The sequence below is a fragment of the Primulina tabacum genome, chromosome 15 (assembly GCF_025594145.1).
Source record: "Primulina tabacum isolate GXHZ01 chromosome 15, ASM2559414v2, whole genome shotgun sequence".
NCBI classification, from domain to species: domain Eukaryota; kingdom Viridiplantae; phylum Streptophyta; class Magnoliopsida; order Lamiales; family Gesneriaceae; genus Primulina; species Primulina tabacum.
The window spans coordinates 14,488,044-14,508,224 of record NC_134564.1 but is presented as its reverse complement, the minus strand read 5'-3'; the positions used below and the strand labels follow the sequence as shown (position 1 = coordinate 14,508,224).

Here is a 20,181-nt window from a genome sequence, read left to right as displayed (position 1 = left end):
CAGATGTCCCAGAGAATTCCTTCGGGCGCATCTTCATGAATCGCTCATAAACAGCCTCGGGCCCTGTCGGCCTGGCTGCGGCTGCGGCATTGTTCCCCGCAAACTGTGCGAAGAACTGTACCATCCCAACTAACATCTGGGCACTCATGTCCGGTGGGGGTGGTGGAGGAGGTGGTAGGTCTCCCTCCGGTCTACGCTCCTCCCTGTCCTCTCGGCGAGGCTCCTCCTCTCTGTTGCGCTCCAAAATGCGTCTAGGGGGCATACTGTTCCAACATAACCCATACGTAACTAACATGCATAATTCCATAGTTTATTTTAAATGAACACTGAAGTACTGAAAATCTGGAAGCATGCTGACAAAATAATTCATGCTTTAACTGAAAAGCTGAACAAAATGCTGAACTGAAAAACTTACAGACCGAAGACGTGGCTTCGTGAGCTTCTCGCGGTCAGTAGTAGTGAAACCCTATACAGAACCACCGCTCTGATACCAATTGAAAAAGGCCCTGTAACTTCTTGCTTGAAAATTTGCGGAAAAATTAAAAATTTTCTTTTTTTTTTAATAGAACTTAAATGGCCTCATTCATAAAATCACTGGTAAATCAAGTTCAATATTTAAAATAATAGCAGCGGAAGAAAATAAAGTTTTGCCAACAATAACAATTTAAAAATTATCCAACGACTGATAAAAATTGTTTGCGGAATAAAATAACAACTGCTGCACTGAGGTCCTCGGGTGCCACTACTGCCGACCCAAGCTGGCTCACTGGTCCCCGCCCTCGGCCCTGGCCTCATCAGTACCTACAAAAATCAAGTCTAGTGAGCCTAAAGACTCAGCATGCATATATCGCAGGTAACGAGTAAAAATCTGAATTAAAATATGCATGAGTTAACATATCCTGTCCTGAGGCATGCTGAAAATAATCTGTACTGAGCAATTATAATACGTGCATAACTGAACTGATAATCACAGTAAAAATGTTTGCTCCTTGGAGCCTGTACTGAAATAACTTATAAAAGTTTCTGTTGAGATTATGTTTTACGCCTGTGGCCACTGAACTAAGCTGAACTGATCGGTAACTATCTACCGGGGAGGCTGAAACTGAACTGAGCTGGCCGGTCACTGGCGACCGGGTGGTACCATACTGAACTGATCGGTCACTGGCGCCCGTATAAAATAACACTCCCACATAGTGAATGAACCACAAGCCATATCGCATAAATCTCAAAAATAATCATTTTCTGTTTAATGCACGTAAAATAATTAACTGGCATAATGAAAATATCCCGTAATTTTACTACCTGGATTGGATTGGATCGTCCCCAGGCTCGCTGCAACCTAACTGTGCTATGAAAAATATGCAATAGCTTAAACTTGACCAACTATGCAATTTACGTTCAAAAGATGCAACTATGACACCTAATGATTTCGTATTTAGTCATGACTCCGAACCAACCTGAACCAACACCGAACCGACGTATAGTCATGATTAAAATACGCTGAAAAATCATAAAATGATGCTCCTAAAATGATAGGGTCGAAATTTAGGTGGAATTGAGGCCAAAACACGAAACGCTCTTTCGAGAGTCAATTTGGCACATCGCACCGTAAATTATCGTACGACCTAAAAAATGAACCGAATCACAAACGGTCAAAAACATGACCTTCCCAACTCAAAGGGGCATCGTCAAGTCCAAGGCCATAGGCTAAAAGCCAACCGAGAACTCAAACGAGCCGCCGAACCGACACAGCAACTTGCTGTAATTTTCCAGCAACTGTACAATCGTGTAACTTGTGTTGTTTTCGAGACTACCGGCCATTGGGGCATGAACCACCGACCAGAGACTCTTACCAACATCCCAAGGAATGATTCGAACCATGGCTAAGGGCCTTAGGCCAGCCACAATCCGCGTCACACCAAAGCTCAACCGAAACTCCAACCGAGAACCAACGTGCATGCGTGTGTAGTGTTTTGCTTAGATCGATGTCTTGCGTCGTTCAAGTGGCCATTTGATTGACCATGGCATGATCTAGACATATAGGGGCATGGTATGAACCGTGGCTACGGGCCATATGCCAACCAAGATCCATACCAAGCAACCAAAACCGAAACCGTATGCTGAACCAATGAAGAAGCCGAATGGGGAAAGGGGTTGTTCTTGATGTTTTGATTAAAACCGATGCACCATGGACCAAGCCACCAAAAGGGCGACTTAGTCACGTCTTAGACATGCTAGGGGAGTGATCCAACCATGGCTATAGGCCCTTGGGGCAGCCAAGATCAGATCCTTCCTCCTTGACAACCAAACTGAATTTTCGAACTCAAAAAGGGACACAAATGGTGTTGCTGTCATTTCTTGCTTTCCAGCAAGAATGGGCTGAAACCGATGGACAAATGGGGTCCTAATGCATCCTATTACATGTATATAAGTCGCCTTGGGAGCTTGGAGTCAAACCAATCACCTGAAACTCACAAACCAAGAGAAACCGTGAAGCTTGCCAAGGAAAATTCGAAAATTCTGCATGTGTTGTTTCAAAATGTTTTGACATGTATCTCGGTTTTTGCTTGAATAAACATGATCATGTACTGAAAAATAAATGATAATATGACTTGATTGAGGTTTGAAAGAAATATAGACATGCCTGGTTATCGTTTGAAATGAAAACGAAAAAAAGAGACGAGACGGCGCGGAGGAGACGGAGTGGCTTCCTTTTCTACCTTACCTTGCTCTCGATTTCTCTCTCTTCTTTTTGGCTATGTACCTCACGATTTTACCTCTGAAAATGAGTCTGAATTCACTCTGAATTTTCGAAAAGGAGAGGGGGGTAAAGATGGTTAGGAGGGTGAGGGAAGTGGGTGCAAGATATAAGAAAAGATATCAAGACTAAGTCTCCTAAATTTGAATTTTGAATGGTTGTTGATATCAAGTCTATGTTGGGTGTTTCTAGAATGGTGATGGCCGATTTTATGCATGGTAGTCTAGGTTAGAATGAGGTTAATTAATAATTTAATGGTGCTCCAAAACAAAAAGAATTATCCTCCTAATTAAATACCAAGAAGGGGTCAAAGGTGATGAGTTGGCAAATGAATCTTCTAGCAACTAAGGGTGGCCGAAAATGCATAATAAAATAAAGGGGAAATGTTGTTTATTTACTAAATTAATAACTCTTAAAAGCCTCACTAATCCCTTAAATAATTTAGTGAATAAAACCATTAATTATGCAACTTAAATGAGTTTATTTCTTAATCACCTCAAGCAACTTAAATTAATTCCTCAAACCTCCTTTTTAACTTAAATGAACTTACTTGCTAGCTAAATTAACTTCTGGAAGTATTTCTCGAATCTTAAATTCTATCTCAAAACTCCAACTCCAGTCCGGCCTCACTGAAATAACTGAAATGCTAAAAATCAAACTACTGAACTGAAATAATAAAATAATTAACTTCAAAGAAATGCATTTAAAATAATCATGCAATGAAGTCAATTAAATTAAAAAATCTAGAATTATGCATGGCTTATACGTAGACTGATTTACGGGTTCTACAACTCAGGCACAAGATAATTCTATATTCATTTCATTACAACAAACATAATATACATGTCTCGTTTTATTCATATTTTACAAACCAGTAATTAAATACTGTACATATCAAAAGTACAACTACTAGTTCATCTGCTACGCCCGTGATCACCACGCTATGTCCATCTCTCATCTCTGTCGCGACCCTGATCCTGCCCTACCTGTTGTTATGCATACATACAGACATAACAACAGCCGGAAACTCCGGTGAGAACAAATCCCAGTATAAAACATGCTGATACGAAATCATAAATCATGCATGAAAGCAATAACAATGGCTCCATAGTCTATGAAACCGATCTATCTAAACATGCAACTCAAATCAAATCATATCTTAACTCGAATCGACTCTACTCTAGGGATCCCGACGTGAATAAGACGTCACTGTCTGTCACCTACCCTTTCAATCGGGGTAACTGTGCGTCTTATTCCTAGACTTCGGTCATATCTGTATCGAATGTCTACAATCGGAGTGAATCTGATCCGAAGCGTCGATACCACCGAACATCTAGTTTGGCAAGACTGCCAATGACTGTCCTATCTCAAAGGCTTGAATATAAATCTATAAACAAGACATCATCATATCAAGAGATTTGAATATAAATCTATAAACAAATCACAATCACATCAAAAGATAACAACAATTCAAGTATGTGATTTGGTTGGGAAACTCAAATTGAATCTTATTTGAGTTGTGTCTTCCCCAAACAAAACATGAATTATACCTTTCGTCGCACAATGTCTGTCGATGTCGAAGTCTCGATGACGAATCTGTCACTATCAAATCTGAAATGGAAATGTTGATACATATTCTATCAATCTCTAATCTCAATCAACACATATCCAATTCAATACTTGACCTCGGTACCATTTGACGGCATGACAACGTAATTTCTCAATACCGGTCAATCCAACTCCCACATATATCAATAATTCATAGGTCTTAACTCATAATCATCATCATAAGCATATGATAGTACTCAAAATCTGCACAAGTTAACTCTAAACATGCTGGAAAATAATAACTATAGCATACAACATCCGTTCTTCGATCCGGTTGCATTTCCACGACATCTATAATCTCAAGAACATATAATCACAAACATATCTGAATTTCCTCCACATGTTAACTTCAAAACATGCTGAAAAGATATAGAAAGTATACCCTTTTGGAGCCCTTGTCAAGAGGAACAAGAATCTCAACTTGGATTAAAGTTTGGATATGTAATTCTTTCAAAATCACAACCTTAAAGCATAAGGAGTTGAAGCTTCTCCCCACTCTCTCACGTTTTCAGCTGATGGAAATGGTGAAAGTGAAGACTCAGCACAATTTTATATATATATATGTCATGTGTCTTCATGGAGTTCGAAGGTGGATTTCTCGCATGCAGCACCGCGGGTGCGGTCACTCTTCACCGCGGGTGCGCTGTGCCCACGGCATGCCTTTCATTTTCTGAAATTCGACGACCGCGGGTGCGGTACATATAAGACCGCGGGTGCGGTGACATTACCGCGGGTGCGGTTACGTTAGCGCCGCGGGTGCGGTGTCATTTCTGTAATTAATTCTCAACTCTCTGTCCATCAACCGCGGGTGCACTCTGTCTTGGACCGCGGGTGCGGTGACCCTACTGTAAAATGACCAATTTTCTGTCCATGCACCGCGGGTGCGGCATCAGAAGGAGCGCGGGTGCGCTCTCTTCCTTCAAGCAACACTTCATCTTTTCATTTTATCCACATACAATCTATGGCATTACAGCCCATGACTCAATACATGCTTTGCTATAAATCAATAGACTAAGCATTCCAATCTCATGAATTGCAAACATCAATGCAATAAAATAAAGTATGTGGTTTTGGGAAACTCAAGTTGGATCTAACTCGAGTCGTATCTCCCAGGTTCAACATTGATTTATACCTTTCTTTTGTCAATCTGATGAAGTCGAAGCTATCAATACTCAATCTGGCAATGAAAATATTGAGGAGTACAATATCAATATACAACCTCATCAATACTGGATATAATCAGAACTCAATCTAATTCTGTTTTGACGGCATAATAGCACAATCTTGATATACCCAGCAATACAAATATCAGCAGAAACAAATCTTAACTCATAATTGATCACAAACTCAATCTGATATCAAATCTGTATAATCTCAATCAAATTCAATCTGAAAAATGATAACAATTTCATACGGTATCCGTTCTTCGATCCGATTTCGATTATACGATTACAATAATCTCAGGAACAGATAATATCAATCATATCAAGATTTTCTCTATATCATATTTTCAAATCATATAAGAAAGTAATAAAACTTACGTCCTGTTGAAGTTCTTGTCGAGAGGATCACGGTACTCAATTCAGATTGAAAATCAGACAGCCGGATCTTTCGCAAATCAAATTTTCAACTTTAAAATGACTTTAAGCTTTCCAGGGAGAATTCTCGTTCTTTCCTCTTGCCAACTGAAGGAATGAATGAAAGTTATATATATATCTTGCATGCCAAGGACCAAGTGGCTTGTCTTTTGTGCTGCACGTCTCGCGCATATGCGCGACCTTCCTCGGCGCATATGCGCGAGACCTACTGGTCTCGGCATTCTTCTTTTCCTTAGCTCGCGCATATGCGCGTTTTCTCTTCGCCTATATGCGTGAGGTTCTCTGCCATGATCGCGCATCCTGTCGCGCATATGCGCGAGGTTCTCTGCCTGCCTCGCGCATATGCGCCGTGCCTGGTCGCGCATATGCGCGAGGGGTTCAATCCTCGCACATAACAATGTCTTCTCTCGTCTTCCCTGGTCTGTTCCTTTCCGTCTATAATCATATCAATTATCAATAAATCATTTCAGATTACAATAATAAAATCTCGGGCATTACATCTATGAAACCCCTTTCATAATTACCACCAACACTCTGATCAGAGATTTCAAACCACATACACATAGGATATCCATACCTGAAGGTAAGAGGGTGAATCCCCGACTAAAATGCATCGACTTCTATATATTTCGACAAAACACCCAACCTTGCCACCTGATTACCCCATTAGAGTCGGTAAACAAATCAAAGTTTAATACTAGCATATAGAGTCTCAATGTTTTCTCAGGTCATAAGGACTAATGTTGTACAACTATAAATTTGGACGTTTCCACTCGATAAGTGAGAACCACTTCAAATGTCCTTTATGGAGGGTTGTTCAGTGCACTCTACAAGGAGCACCTATTTGCATGCTCTAACATCACAATGTCCCCTACCAATGAAACATGGTACTCACATCGCAGATACTAGTCTCAAGCTCGAGCTGCCTTTATCCTTCTTAGCGGCGGCAGAATCGACTAGGAACTGTTTATAATATATAGTATTCCAAATATGAGTTTCATGAGACTCATCATATGAGCATCTCATATTCTTTCTACTGTTTGTATATTCAAGGACTTTATCTATGCAATTAGCATGAGTATATAGATAAAGATGTGTCAAAACAATAATTTCAATTATTATTAAAATAAAGATTGTTTATACATAAATTTTCAACATGATTCCTCGCCCAACACTTGGCTCGACAGGCACCTACTGTAACAAACACAATTTAATAAATACCAAAGAAATTTAATAAACTCAGGGACGTTACTTAACTTTGCATAAACTATGGAATACAAAGATACTTACTTGTCGAGTTCCCCATGTGTGGATGAATGCAGTGATGCGAACACGGAAGGTCAAGTCCCAAGGAAAGCGTGGGATCCTTTAGAGTTGCCGGAGGGACCAGTCACGAGGGGACGACTAAAGAAGTTCAAGGAGGCACTACAAGGAGTCATGAGCAAGCATGAAGGGGTCGTGATGCATGGGAGTACGTCGAGAGGCCAAAGGAATATCATTCAAGCATTGTTGGACACGGCCGAGACTACACGGATGTGTACACGGACCTGCACACGGGGTCCGTGTCCTTTACAGCCGAGGATGAAGAATTCCAGAGTCTACACGGACCCGAGCATGGATCAGCACACGGGGTCCGTGTCCTATGACATTTGCGAAGACCGAGTGTACACGGACCCGTACACGGAGATGGACACGGGGTCCGTGCCCCTTGTTTCCAGCTGAAGGTGATTTCCCGAGAGTACATGGACCCGTACACGGATGTCTACATGAGGTCCGTGTCTGAGACGGCTGCGCGAGAATATTTTCCTTTCTAGAGTTTTAATTATTTTGGAGACTAGATTTTTGATATCTTTTTGACATATAAATATGTTTTGGACGAAATTTTATACACAATTCAGATTATCATTGATATTTTTATCAAAGTTTAGAGTTTTTCTCTCAAGCTTTTTCAAAGCCTTTGCTTGGAGTTCATTCAAAAATCAAACTTATCAAGATTCGTTCTTGTGGCTTTTGTCGATTGATATCATACGGATTGTCAGGGACAAGTTCCTTGAAGGTTCGTCTGTTTCTCAATTGTTTAAATCGTGAATATTTATTGCTAAGTTTTTATAATTTAGAGGTGAATATCACACATTCAAACTTGATTCAAAATATCGGGACAACAACGATTCTTTGTTCGTTATTGAATTGAGGGCGCGATTCGATTTTAATCGTGTTTGCTATTCGTTCGTACAAAGATTCACATCATTTGGTATCAGAGCATAGGTTCATTGAATTCAAGTAAGTTTATCTTGTTCTTAAATCTTCATATCTGTGTTATTTCTTCGTCTTTTTTCGGATCTGTTTTTGTTCTACCATTCTTCATCAGTTTCTGAAATTTTGGTGATATTTTTGTTGGGATTTTCGAGTTTTTACTCAGCCTTAGAGAAAAAAAAAGATTACCAAAAATCCGAAAATTCACCATTATTTCTTTTTGACATTTTGCTCTATTCCTTCTTGTGAGTCATATACAAGTGTCTCACACAGTCAAAAAAAAATATTTATCTTCAAATTGCTTGTCTACGCAGTCCAAGTGAGTCGATCACGTTTGTTCACAAGTTGAACTTGATTGTTTGATATACGAATACAAAGCTTGAGCACACTTTCGAGAGAAACATCAAATTCGAGTGGAAACATTTGAGTGTGAGTGTTATTTTGTTTGGAGTGACTAGTGAGTATTTGTTGTGAGCAAACAAAATAAGAGGGAAAAGACGAGTGAATTTCTTTGGAGTGACCGTGAGCTTTTGGGTGAGGAATATATCTTGTTTTCTACTAACGTTTTCTTGCAGGTACTAAACTGAAATTTAAATGGAGAGGGAGGTAAGAGATAGTTCAAACCCTGGGGTTGTCCAAGGTCCAAATGGATGCGTTGTTTGGGCATTTTAGTAGGATGATGACGATCCAAATGGAGTCGTTACATGAAAGGTTGGATAAGCTTGAGGTTGGTGTTAGTGGGAGTAAATCTAAACCTAAGGATTTGGGTAGAGATGATGAGGAATGCGATTTGGGGGGAGACGAGGAGAGTCAAAATGAGAATTGGGGTAGGATTGGAAGAGATAGAGGATTTGGTAGAGGAAGAAGAGAAGCCTTACGGGGTAGATATGATGGAATAGGGAAGATGGAAACATGGGTAGCATTAAGATGAAAATTCCTTCATTCCATGGGAAATCCGACCCGGAGGCGTACTTAGAGTGGGAAAAGAGGGTAGAGTTTGTGTTCGAATGTCACCACTACTCCGAACAAAAGAAGGTTAGGTTGGCGGTGGTTGAATTTCTAGACTACGCTCTAATTTGGTGGGATCAATTAGTTACCACTAGAAGGAGGTATAATGAGGGACCCCTTGAGTCTTGGGATGAGATGAAGAGATTGATGAGAAAAAGGTTTGTCCCCAATCACTATTATAGGGAGATGTTCAAGAGGTTACAAACTTTGAGGCAAGGGTTGAAGAGTGTTGAGGACTACTATAAGGAGATGGAAGTAGTCATGATTAGGGCCAATGTTGAGGAAGATAGTGAGGCGACCATGGCTCGTTTTCTTTGTGGTTTGAACAGGGAAATTCACGATCAAGTGGAGCTTCGGCTCTACTTGGATCTAGACAAAATGGTGCAAATGGCCATAAAAGTGGAGCAACGACTCAAAAGGCGTGGAGTTGGCCGCACCAATCAAACTGGAGGCTCATCATCTTCTTGGCGGTCAAATGTGGTGAAACGTGAGGAGAATAAGTTGGTGACCAAGCCCAAGATTGAGACCAAACAAGAGGCGCCTAAACAAGGAGTGCAAGGTAAATCTGAAACTCCTTCTAATCGATCTAGGGATGTTAGATGTTTTAGGTGCCAAGGGTTAGGTCATATTTCTAGTGAATGTCCTAACAAAAGAAGTGATGATCTTGAATGACTATGGTGAATATGAGTTGCATAGTGATGGTGAGGATGAGGATGATATGCCTGCATTAGAGGATCCTGACGAGGGTTTTGAGGCGGTTGTAGGAGAAGCACTAGTGACTAGGCGTATCATGAGTGCCCAAGTCAAGGAGGAGGAGACTAACCAAAGAGAGAACTTGTTCCATACTAGGTGCTTTGTGAATCAAAGGGTTTGCAATTTAATCATAGATGGGGGGAGTTGTACTAATGTGGCTAGTAGTGAGATGGTCGAGAAATTAAGTCTACCTACATTGAAGCATCCTCAACCATATAGGCTTCAATGGTTGAATGATTGTGCGGAGGTGAAGGTGAACAAACAAGTGTTGGTGACTTTTTCTATTGGGAAGTATGTGGATGAGGTCTTGTGTGATGTGGTGCCCATGCATGCTTGTCATATCTTGTTGGGTATGCCGTGGCAATATGATAGACGGGTGACACATGATGGGTACAAGAATAGGTATTCATTTATGTTGAAGAAGGATTCCATTGTTTTACTTCCTTTGTCCCCAAAGCAAGTGTTGGAGGACCAATTAAAAAAAAAGAAGAGAGATGATGAGGTCGAAAAAAAGAGTGAATTAAAAAGTGAGATGGCCTTTGAAAATAAAAATGAAATGGCTGAAAAAAAGAGTGACAAAAAAGGTGAGATAGCCATACAAAAGAAAAAAGAGAGGAAAGAAAATGAGGGAAAAGAAAATGAGAGGAAAGAGGCCAAAAAGAAATCATATATGGCCCAAAAAGGTGAGTTGAAACAATGTTTGCGCACACATGAACCGCTTGTGTTAATTGTTTATAAGGAGATCCTCCTCAACACAAGTGATATAGCCGAATCCCTTCCGAGCATTGTTGTTTCCCTTTTGCAGGAATTTGAAGACGTGTTTCCCGAGGAGTTACCTCAAGGCTTACCACCATTGAGGGGAATCGAGCACCAAATTGATTTAGTGCCGGGGAGTGCATTGCCAAATCGTCCAGCCTATAGGAGTAATCCGGAGGAGACTAAGGAGCTTCAACGGCAGGTAAGTGAGTTGTTAGATAGAGGGTTTGTGCGTGAGTCCATGTCACCTTGTGTTGTACCTGTATTATTAGTTCCTAAGAAAGATGGCTCATGGCATATGTGTGTAGATTGTAGGGCAATCAATAACATAACCATTAAGTATAGGCATCCCATACCTAGACTAGATGATATGTTAGATGAATTGCATGGTGCATGTGTCTTTAGTAAAATTGACTTGAAAAGTGGATATCACCAAATTAGGATGAGGGAAGGTGATGAGTGGAAAACTGCTTTTAAAACCAAGTATGGGTTATATGAGTGGATGGTCATGCCTTTGGCTTAACTAACGCTCCTAGCACCTTTATGAGGTTAATGAATCATGTCTTGCATGCACACATAGGAAAATTTGTTGTGGTTTACTTTGATGACATCCTTGTGTATAGTAAGAATCTAGAAGAGCATGTTAAACACTTGAGACTTGTGCTAATCACACTAAGGGCTGAAAATTTATATGCTAACTTAAAGAAATATGATTTTTGTACAAGCAAACTTGTCTTCCTTGGTTTTGTGGTAAGTTCACAGGGTATACAAGTGGATGAAGACAAGGTAAGTGCTATTCGAGATGGGCCAACGCCTACTACTGTTGGTCAAGTCCGAAGCTTTCATGGACTTGCAAGCTTCTATAGGAGGTTTGTAAAGGATTTTAGCACATTGGCAGCACCGATGACGGTGGTAATCAAGAAGAACGTTCCATTCCATTGGGGCGATGAGCAAGAGGAGTCTTTTAATCTTATTAAGAAAAAATTAATTAATGCTCATTTACTTGTTTTACCTGATTTTGCTAATACTTTTGAAATTGAATGTGATGCATCAGGTGTAGGTATTGGTGGAGTGTTGATGCAAGGAGGGCGGCCGGTGGCATACTTTAGTGAGAAGCTCAATGGAGCAGCGCTTAACTATCCCACGTATGATAAGGAGTTCTACGCACTTGTGAGGACCCTAGGAACGTGGCAGCACTACTTGAGGCCTAAGGAGTTTGTGATTCATACGGATCACGAGTCTCTAAAGCACCTTAAGGGGCAACAGAAGTTGAACAAGCGGCATGCCAATTGGGTGGCATTCATTGAAACATTTCCCTACGTCATCAAATACAAACAAGGTAAGGAAAATGTCGTAGTCGACGCACTATCACGGATGTACGTACTAATCTCTACCTTGGAATCTAAAATTTTGGGGTTTGAGCATGTGAAAGAATTGTATGTGCTAGATGAGGACTTTAGGAGTTTGTTTGAAACTTGTATGCATGGTCCACATGATAAATTTTATTTGCATCATGGTTTCTTCATTACCTGATCTTGTAATACATGAGCTACGTGAGTTTATAAAACAAAATAATGGCACTTATACGTATCAATATGCATACAAAGAACATACATATCAAGTTGTGACCAATAATGAATCTTTAAACCATGTCATACCATACCATATATTCATGTTCATTTTTGTTCTTGAGCCTCATTAATTGACCTGTACTACTATGCTTGCTTTATTATATAGCTACTACTGTGTTGGACGTCAGGGAGCACCTTTGACAACCCCACGTCCCATGAACATATATTGGCCAATAGGTTTGGTGGACTTAAAACCACCCATGATATCAACAAGCTCGTATATCATATAAAAATCAGTCATTTCCTTTTCCTTTCATGTTCATGTTCATGAAATAGCACCCATCTTCAATATTCATGAATGTCTTTCATATTGAATACATAACAATAGAATATGGTGTTATGTTTTCATCAATAAACATACTAACAATGTACATATGTAAATAAAAAATGGGAAGAATTTGAAATTCATAATATTACTCATGTATTACTTCAAGAACATGGCAAATTACAGTCCAAGTGTACAAATACTGCTTTGAGACGATATTTCTCGTTCCTATACCGTGAAATATATCAATAGTTCAGTTACTATGTCTATACTAGGTGAAAGCAACTCCTCTACATGTTTAACAACCAAAAGATATAAAAACCTATACCCTTAGGAAGTTCTTGTGATGGAAAATTTAATTCTAACTTCAAAATGTTGAAGGAAAGGAAGAAAGGATCTTTTGGAGGATGGGTCTTTGTATTTCTTTCGAGTTTTTACTGGTATAGAAGTGGAGAAACTGATGAAATGGCTTAGAAAATCGATACTTATCTTTTCTTATGCAAAGCGGCGCTCGGGCAGTCATTCTCTTCTGCCCGGGCGCGAAAAAATCGGCCGAAAATTTAAAAATTACATGTACTGGCGCTCGGACGGTCATTTTTTCTGCCCAGGCGAGGTACTTTTGGGAAAATTATTGTTTAGGGGCGCTCGGGAGGTAATTCTCTTCCTCCCCTGCACACTGTTTCATCAAAGATCTCTGAAACATACGTTTCTTCCTTTCATAATCTGAAAAAATGTGGTTAACATGAAAGTTGTAGCCCTATCTCTTGGCTTGCAACTCCAATCGGTTTCATGTCATTTAAGGTCTGAGTAAAAGTTATGCTTATTCTCCCAACATGTGTCAGTGAAGGAATGACAATACACACGACACACTTCGGGGCACTTTTGCCTTGTCTTCTACAATGATATTGTTAGAGTAGGTGCCCGTCGAGCCAAGTGTTGGCCGAGTGTTCACAATGAAACTCTATGTATAAACAATCTTTATTTTAATAATATTTGAAATTATTGTTTTGGCACATCTTTATCTGTATAACCATACTAGTTGCATAAATAAAGTCCTTGAATATACAAATAGTAGAAAGAATATGAGATGCTCATATGATGAGTATCATGAAACTCATATTTGGAATACTGTATGTTCTAAATAGTTCCTAGTCGATTCAGCCGCCGCTAAGAAGGATATAGGCCGCTCCAGTTCGAGACTAGTATCTGCGATGTGAGTACCATGTTTCATTGGTAGGGGACATTGTGATGTCCGAGCATGCAGGTAGGTGCTCCTGGTAGAGTGCACTGAACAACCCTCCATAAAGGACTTTCCAAGTGGTTCTCACTTATCGAGTGGAAACGTCCTAGTTTATGGTTGTACACCATTAGTCCTTATGACCCGGGACAACATTGAGACTCTATGTGCTAGCATTACACTTTGACTTGTTTACCGACTCTCATGGGGTCATCAGGTGGCAAGGTTGGGTGTTTTGTCGAAACATATAGGAGTCGATGCATTGTAGTCGGGGATTCACCGCTTACCTTCGGATATGGATATCTTATGTGACCTCATGTGTATGTATTATGAAATCTCTGATTAGAGTATGGTGGTAATTAAGAAAGGGATTTCTTAGATTACACCATCGATGCAACTACAACATGACACATAGTATCGATTCATTGACAACTCTCGATATACCAATGGTTGTCAAATCGGTCGGGATATATGAGATGAAGAGATCGTACTGTACGCTAACCATAATTGAATGGTTCTTGCAGGCACTATCATTTGATACCTAGGGAATCATGTAAGCGATGCTGCTAGGCGTTTAACATGATTGGTTGGGTACTATCAGACTTGAGTTCTGACGTTCTTGTTATCAAGGAGTTGATAATTATGAATGGAGCAATTGGGGTATGCTCGTATAAGGACATGTTTAGTCCGAATCACATGGAGATGTGAACCCACGGCTAGTTGTATCAATGAACCATTGAGGGCCACACAAGTGCTAGCTTTCTAGATCCCGTTGAGAAGTAAAATAGTTCAAGGACTTTAAAGGAGTTTATAAGCGTAAGGAAAAATAGAAGTATGACTTCTATAAGGGGAATGTAACTTTTAATTTGAGGAAGTATTCCTAAATTAAAAGTTGGTCAAATAAATAATGTATTTGAAAATTGTGATTTTCATAAACATTATTATGGACTTAATTAAATTAATTCGAGTGTTGAATTAATTAAACACTAGTGGACCTAGTAGAGTCCAAATAATTAAATTAATTCAAGTGTTGAATTAATTAAATAACATTACATGGCCCAATTAGAAATAATTATTAAGCTAGTGGGCTTGAGTAAAATCAAGTAAACTTTAAATGGACTCAAATATGTTTGGGACATTTAAATAAAAGTCCATGGGTCTTGTAATTGTTACAAGCCTAAATAGAATGTGCATAGGGAGGTGAAGAGTTGAGAGACAACTTTTTTCATGTCCAAGGCATGGCATGCTTTTGGGACACCACAACAACTTTTTCACACACCAAGAAAAGTCTCCCCTTCCCTCCAAGACACACTATGGCCGAAAATTCCTTGTGAATTTTTTCTCCAATTTTGTTCTTCATTTTGTTGAGGAAATCCTTCTCTTCTCTTTGAAAAATCCTCTTATTTTTCTAGTGCAAAATAAGAGGGGTTCTATCTAGTTGGTAGTAGGCTTGATATTGAGCAAGGTGTTCTCGAAGGAAGCTTGTAGATTGTCTTGCCTTTGAAGAGCCAAGTTGTTGACAACTTGGTTGGAGCCAACATCAATCTCAAGAGATTGATAGGTAAAATTTTCCAAACACCATATGTATGACATTTCGTGTTTTTGTATTTGCTACACACTATAGGCTTAGGGTGCTCGGTTTTGTTTTTTTGTTGAAAAACAAATTTTTGAAACTTCCGTTGCGCATTAGGGCACCTAAAATCGATCCCTTTCAAGTGGTATCATGAGTTAAGGATACTATTTTGTGTAGCTTATACAAGATATTATATTGAGGTCCATTTCTAACCGCATGAGATGATTTGTTGCAACGAATTCAAGGCCGAATTGGGACGGGTTTTGGGCAGCAAGGGCCCGAACAGCCCCATGATTTTTAAATAAAAAAAAAAATTTGTTGGCCGGAATCTGGCGACGGCGATGACGACTAGGGTTTTCAAAAGTGTTTTGGATTATCAAAGTGTCATGGGCCTTGAGTTGTTGGGTCATTAGATTGCTAACATATTTGTGAAATTTAAATGGGCCAAAATGTTTTTGGTGAAAAATGATTTTTTGGGCCCTTAAGTTTAAATTTACAAAAGTTGCAAATATTTTCTCAAGAAATAAATAATTTAAGTTGGACTTTAATTATTTATAGTAAATGGTGATTTACAAGAAATTCGGTTATAAATAAATTAATTAGAAAGTAGACAAAGGTGTTTGTATACTTTGTTAATTTAGTTTATAATCGTGGCGGTTAGTGATTGAATCAAGATATATAATATTGGATCAATTAATTATTGTGATAATTAATTGATGGTGTATGATATGTGATATTATGCATGAAGGATGATCAAAAGCCCAAGCCCAATTTGCTAGGTGTATGCTAGAATATTTTGTATTGAATGATTGTAATAATTATCAAATTTAAAGTGGGCTTGGTTTATGGCCCGTTCCCACCCCATGAGATGTATCCCTATTTGTCATGGATATTTATTTGTAAATATTAGTATAGTGGAAGATCAAGATTGGAAGATGGTGGCCTTGATGATTATGAAGATCGAAGACACGTAAATATTGGAAGCATATGTAATAGTTGCATTTGCATCCCATTCATTTCTCTAGGATTGAACCTAGGTCCGTGTTTAACTCACACGGGCCATTAGTTTTGGGGCGATTGATCATATCCTTGTTTTGTTTACTGTTTATAATATATGAATGATATGTTATAAATAATGAGTATGTGCGTTATTATTATGATAATAATAAAGTTGCAAGAATCCGGCAAACATACGATCAAACATGGCGAGCTTTTAAATAAAATTAATGATGAGACCTTTCAAAATTAAAAACCCTCATTTTGAATAAGATTCAAAATTAATATCAAGCCCTGAAAAGGGGAACTATAAAGTTGTTTATAATTTTCATGTCTTCCATCGACAATGGGTGCATGATGACCGCAACCCGTGCTTGGGGCTCGGCTCATATTATTGGGGGGCCCTGGGTGCCGGAAAGCTGTGACATCCATTGACATGGTGATGTGAACTACGTGGAACTCCCATGATTTCGGCTCATATTATTGAGGGAACTCATTGCGACCGTCCATTAAGGTTCAACATCGATGGCTAAGGCTTGACACGTAAAGATGAACGACGTCATATTATTAGGCCCTAATCAAACGTGAGACAAAAGTTTATGTAGAGGGTTGCATGGAGATGCAATTGGAAATTACCTTTTAGGAATTGTGATTGGCTGATATTATTCGGGATCATAATTCGCTAATTGGACCTTGCGTACCTACTGAGGAAAGGAGTTTCCCATTTTCACTGGAGGGTAGTGAAAGATGTCAAAACAGTGGGAGTAAAAAATTTATGAAGTAAAAGTCCATACTTCATATCTTACTAAATATTTTAAAATAGTCATTAACATTTATCTGTTTTACTTTTCAATACTTTTTGACAACGTCTTCGATTCGCAATTCTCTATCTGTAATACTCGACATACACGTATTAACCGGACCTAATTACCTCAATTGGCTAAGAAATCTGAAAATCTTCTTGAATTCGGAAAGGATAGCGTATACACTTACTGAGTCGCTCCCTGTTGAGGCTCCGATTGACTGCACTCCGGAGGAATTGCAGACTAACAAGGAATGGTGTGACTATGACTTGAAAGCCAAGTGTTATATGCAGGCTTCTATGGAGGATGAGAAGTCGGTTCTTTATGTGGGCTCTTCATCTGGTACGAAGACTGGTCCACCTGGGAGGGAAAGAAGCGTTCTTTCCAACGTCCCAAGAAGAACGTGCCCTTGAAGAGGCAAGCTCCGAATCCTGTTGTGGCAGCCACACCGAGTAAAGGCTGACAAGACTGCTGATATTTATCATCACTGCAAAAGGCCTGGACATTGGAGGCGTAACTGTAGAGAATATCTTGCCCAGAAGAGTTCTAGAAATGGTATGTTCTATATTGAAGTAAACATTTCAATTAACTCTACTTTTGTGTATTGGATACCGGCTGTGGCTCACATCGCTGTAATGATTTACAGAGGATGGGAAGAAGTAGGAGACTTAGAGAAGGTGAGACCTTCTTGAGGTTGGGCAATGGAGCAAGAGTTGCTGCCAAGGCCGTAGGAGATGTTTACTTATTGTTGAACAATGATTTTAAGAGATGTTTTGTTTGTACCTGATTTGGTGAAAACATTGTTTTCATTTCTATGCTTGATAAAGATGGATATTCTTGTTTATTTAGCAAAGGTGTTTGCAACATTTACAGGAATGAATGTTTAAATGGTACTGGAGAACTTGAAAACGATCTCTATAACTTAAAATTGAAAGACATTCCACTAAACAATGTCCAAGCAATAACAACAACAAACAAGCAAAAGCAAGATACTCTAAATTCGGCACAATTATGGCATGCTCGATTAGGACATTTTTTCCTAAGAAGGATGAACAAGCTAGTGGGAGTGGGCATGTTTAATATGTCTGATATTAATGCTCTCACGACTTGTGAATCCTGTCTAAAAGGAAAGATGACCAAAATTCCCTTTAAGGGCCACGTGGAGCGAGCCAAAGGGTTATTGGATTTTATCCATACCGAAATTCACTCTTTTTTTCGGCCTCATCTCTCTTCTTTTTTTTCAACTGGTCCTCAAACACTTGCTTTGGGGACAAAGGGAGTAAAACAATGGGTTCTTTCTTGAGTAAAAAAGAATATTTATTTCTAAACCCATCATGTGTCACTTGCCTATCATATTGCCATGGTCTCCCTAATAAAATATGACAAGCATGCATTGGCACCACATCACACAACACCTCATCAACATACTTCCCAATCGAAAACGCTACCAAAACTTGTTTGTTCACTTTCACTTCAGCACAAGTCATTCAACCACTGTAGCCTATATGGTTGAGGATGTTTCAAAGTAGGCAAGCTCAATTTTTCCACCATCTCAAGACTAGCAACATTGGTACAACTCTCTCCATCTATAATAATGTTGCAAACTTTACCACTGACAAAACATCTAGTATGGAACAAGTTTTCCAGCTGGTTAGTCTCCTCCTCTTTGACTTGGGCATTCATGATACGCCTAGTCACTAACGCCTCACCCACAACTGCCCCATATCCCTCATCAGGATCTTCTAATGCAGGCATCTCATCTTCATCCTCTCCATCATCTCCCTCACTATGAGATTCATACTCCCCATAAGTATTCAACACCATCACTCTTTTATTGGGACATTGGCTAGCAATATGGCCAACTCCTTGACACCTAAAACATTTAATATCTCTAGAACGATTAATAGTAGTTTCAGGTTTACCTTGCACTCCTTGCTTAGGCGCCTCCTGTTTAATGTTAGCTTTGGGTTTGACCACTACCTTGCCTTCTTTATGTTTAACAACATTGGAACGCCAAGGTGTTGATGTATTCCCATCATCGTACCTTCCCCAGTACGGCTTCTCTTCTTCCCCTACCAAATCCTCTACCTCTTCCGCTTCTACCCCAATTCTCGTTTTGACTCTCCTCTTCTCCTTCCAAATCATAATCATCCTCTTCTTCTTCCACTCTTCCCAAACCTTTAGGCTTAGATTTATTTTCACTCGTACTAACCTCAAGCCTATCCAACCTCTCATATAAAGGATCCAACTCGGCCCTCATCATTCTACTAAAATGCCCAAATAACGCCTCCATTTGAACCTTAGACAACCCCTGATTCGAACTCTCTCCTACCTCCCTCTCCATTTTACTTTCAGATTTTGTACCTGCAAGAAAATATTAGTAGAAATAAAAGATGTTCCTCACCCAAATTCTCACAATCACTCCAAAGAAATAACACTCGCACTCAAATATTTTCACTCGAATGTGATAGTTCTCTCAAAGATGTGATCAATCTTTATATTTTTTTTTTATTAAACTAACAAGATTTAACTTGTGAACACTTGCAACTGTCTCACTTGGATTGCACAAAGCCAAGAACACTAGAATAAAACAGATTTGAAAACATAACAAAGGATAACACAGATCTGAAAACAGAAACGAAGAAATAACACAGATCTGATAACAGAACGAAATTTATGTTTTTCTTTTCTTATATATTTTTTTATATAGAAAGATTTGACAATAGAAACGAAAGGATACCACAGATCTGAGATCGAACGAAATTTTAAACAGATCTGAAAATAGCAACGATAACTTACTTGAATCAAAGATAACCAAAAGCTCTGATACCAAATGATACGAATCCTCGTACGAATGAAAAGCAAACATGATTATTGAAATCGAGCCCTCAATTCAATAACGAACAAGAATCGATTATGTTGTCCCGATCTTTTGCAACAAG

At 39.2% G+C, this 20,181-nt stretch overlaps 1 protein-coding gene across 1 annotated transcript in view; it reads left to right on the top strand.

Annotated features, from left to right (window-relative positions):
- Nucleotides 1-8,863: 8,863 nt before the first annotated feature.
- Nucleotides 8,864-20,181, top strand: part of LOC142525901 (uncharacterized) — a 59,187-nt gene continuing 47,869 nt past the window's right edge. The window contains 5 exon segments of the mRNA XM_075630188.1: nucleotides 8,864-9,044; nucleotides 9,194-9,879; nucleotides 9,881-10,354; nucleotides 10,784-11,030; nucleotides 11,477-12,109. Of these exon segments, the coding sequence (XP_075486303.1) occupies nucleotides 8,864-9,044; nucleotides 9,194-9,879; nucleotides 9,881-10,354; nucleotides 10,784-11,030; nucleotides 11,477-12,109 (2,221 nt within the window).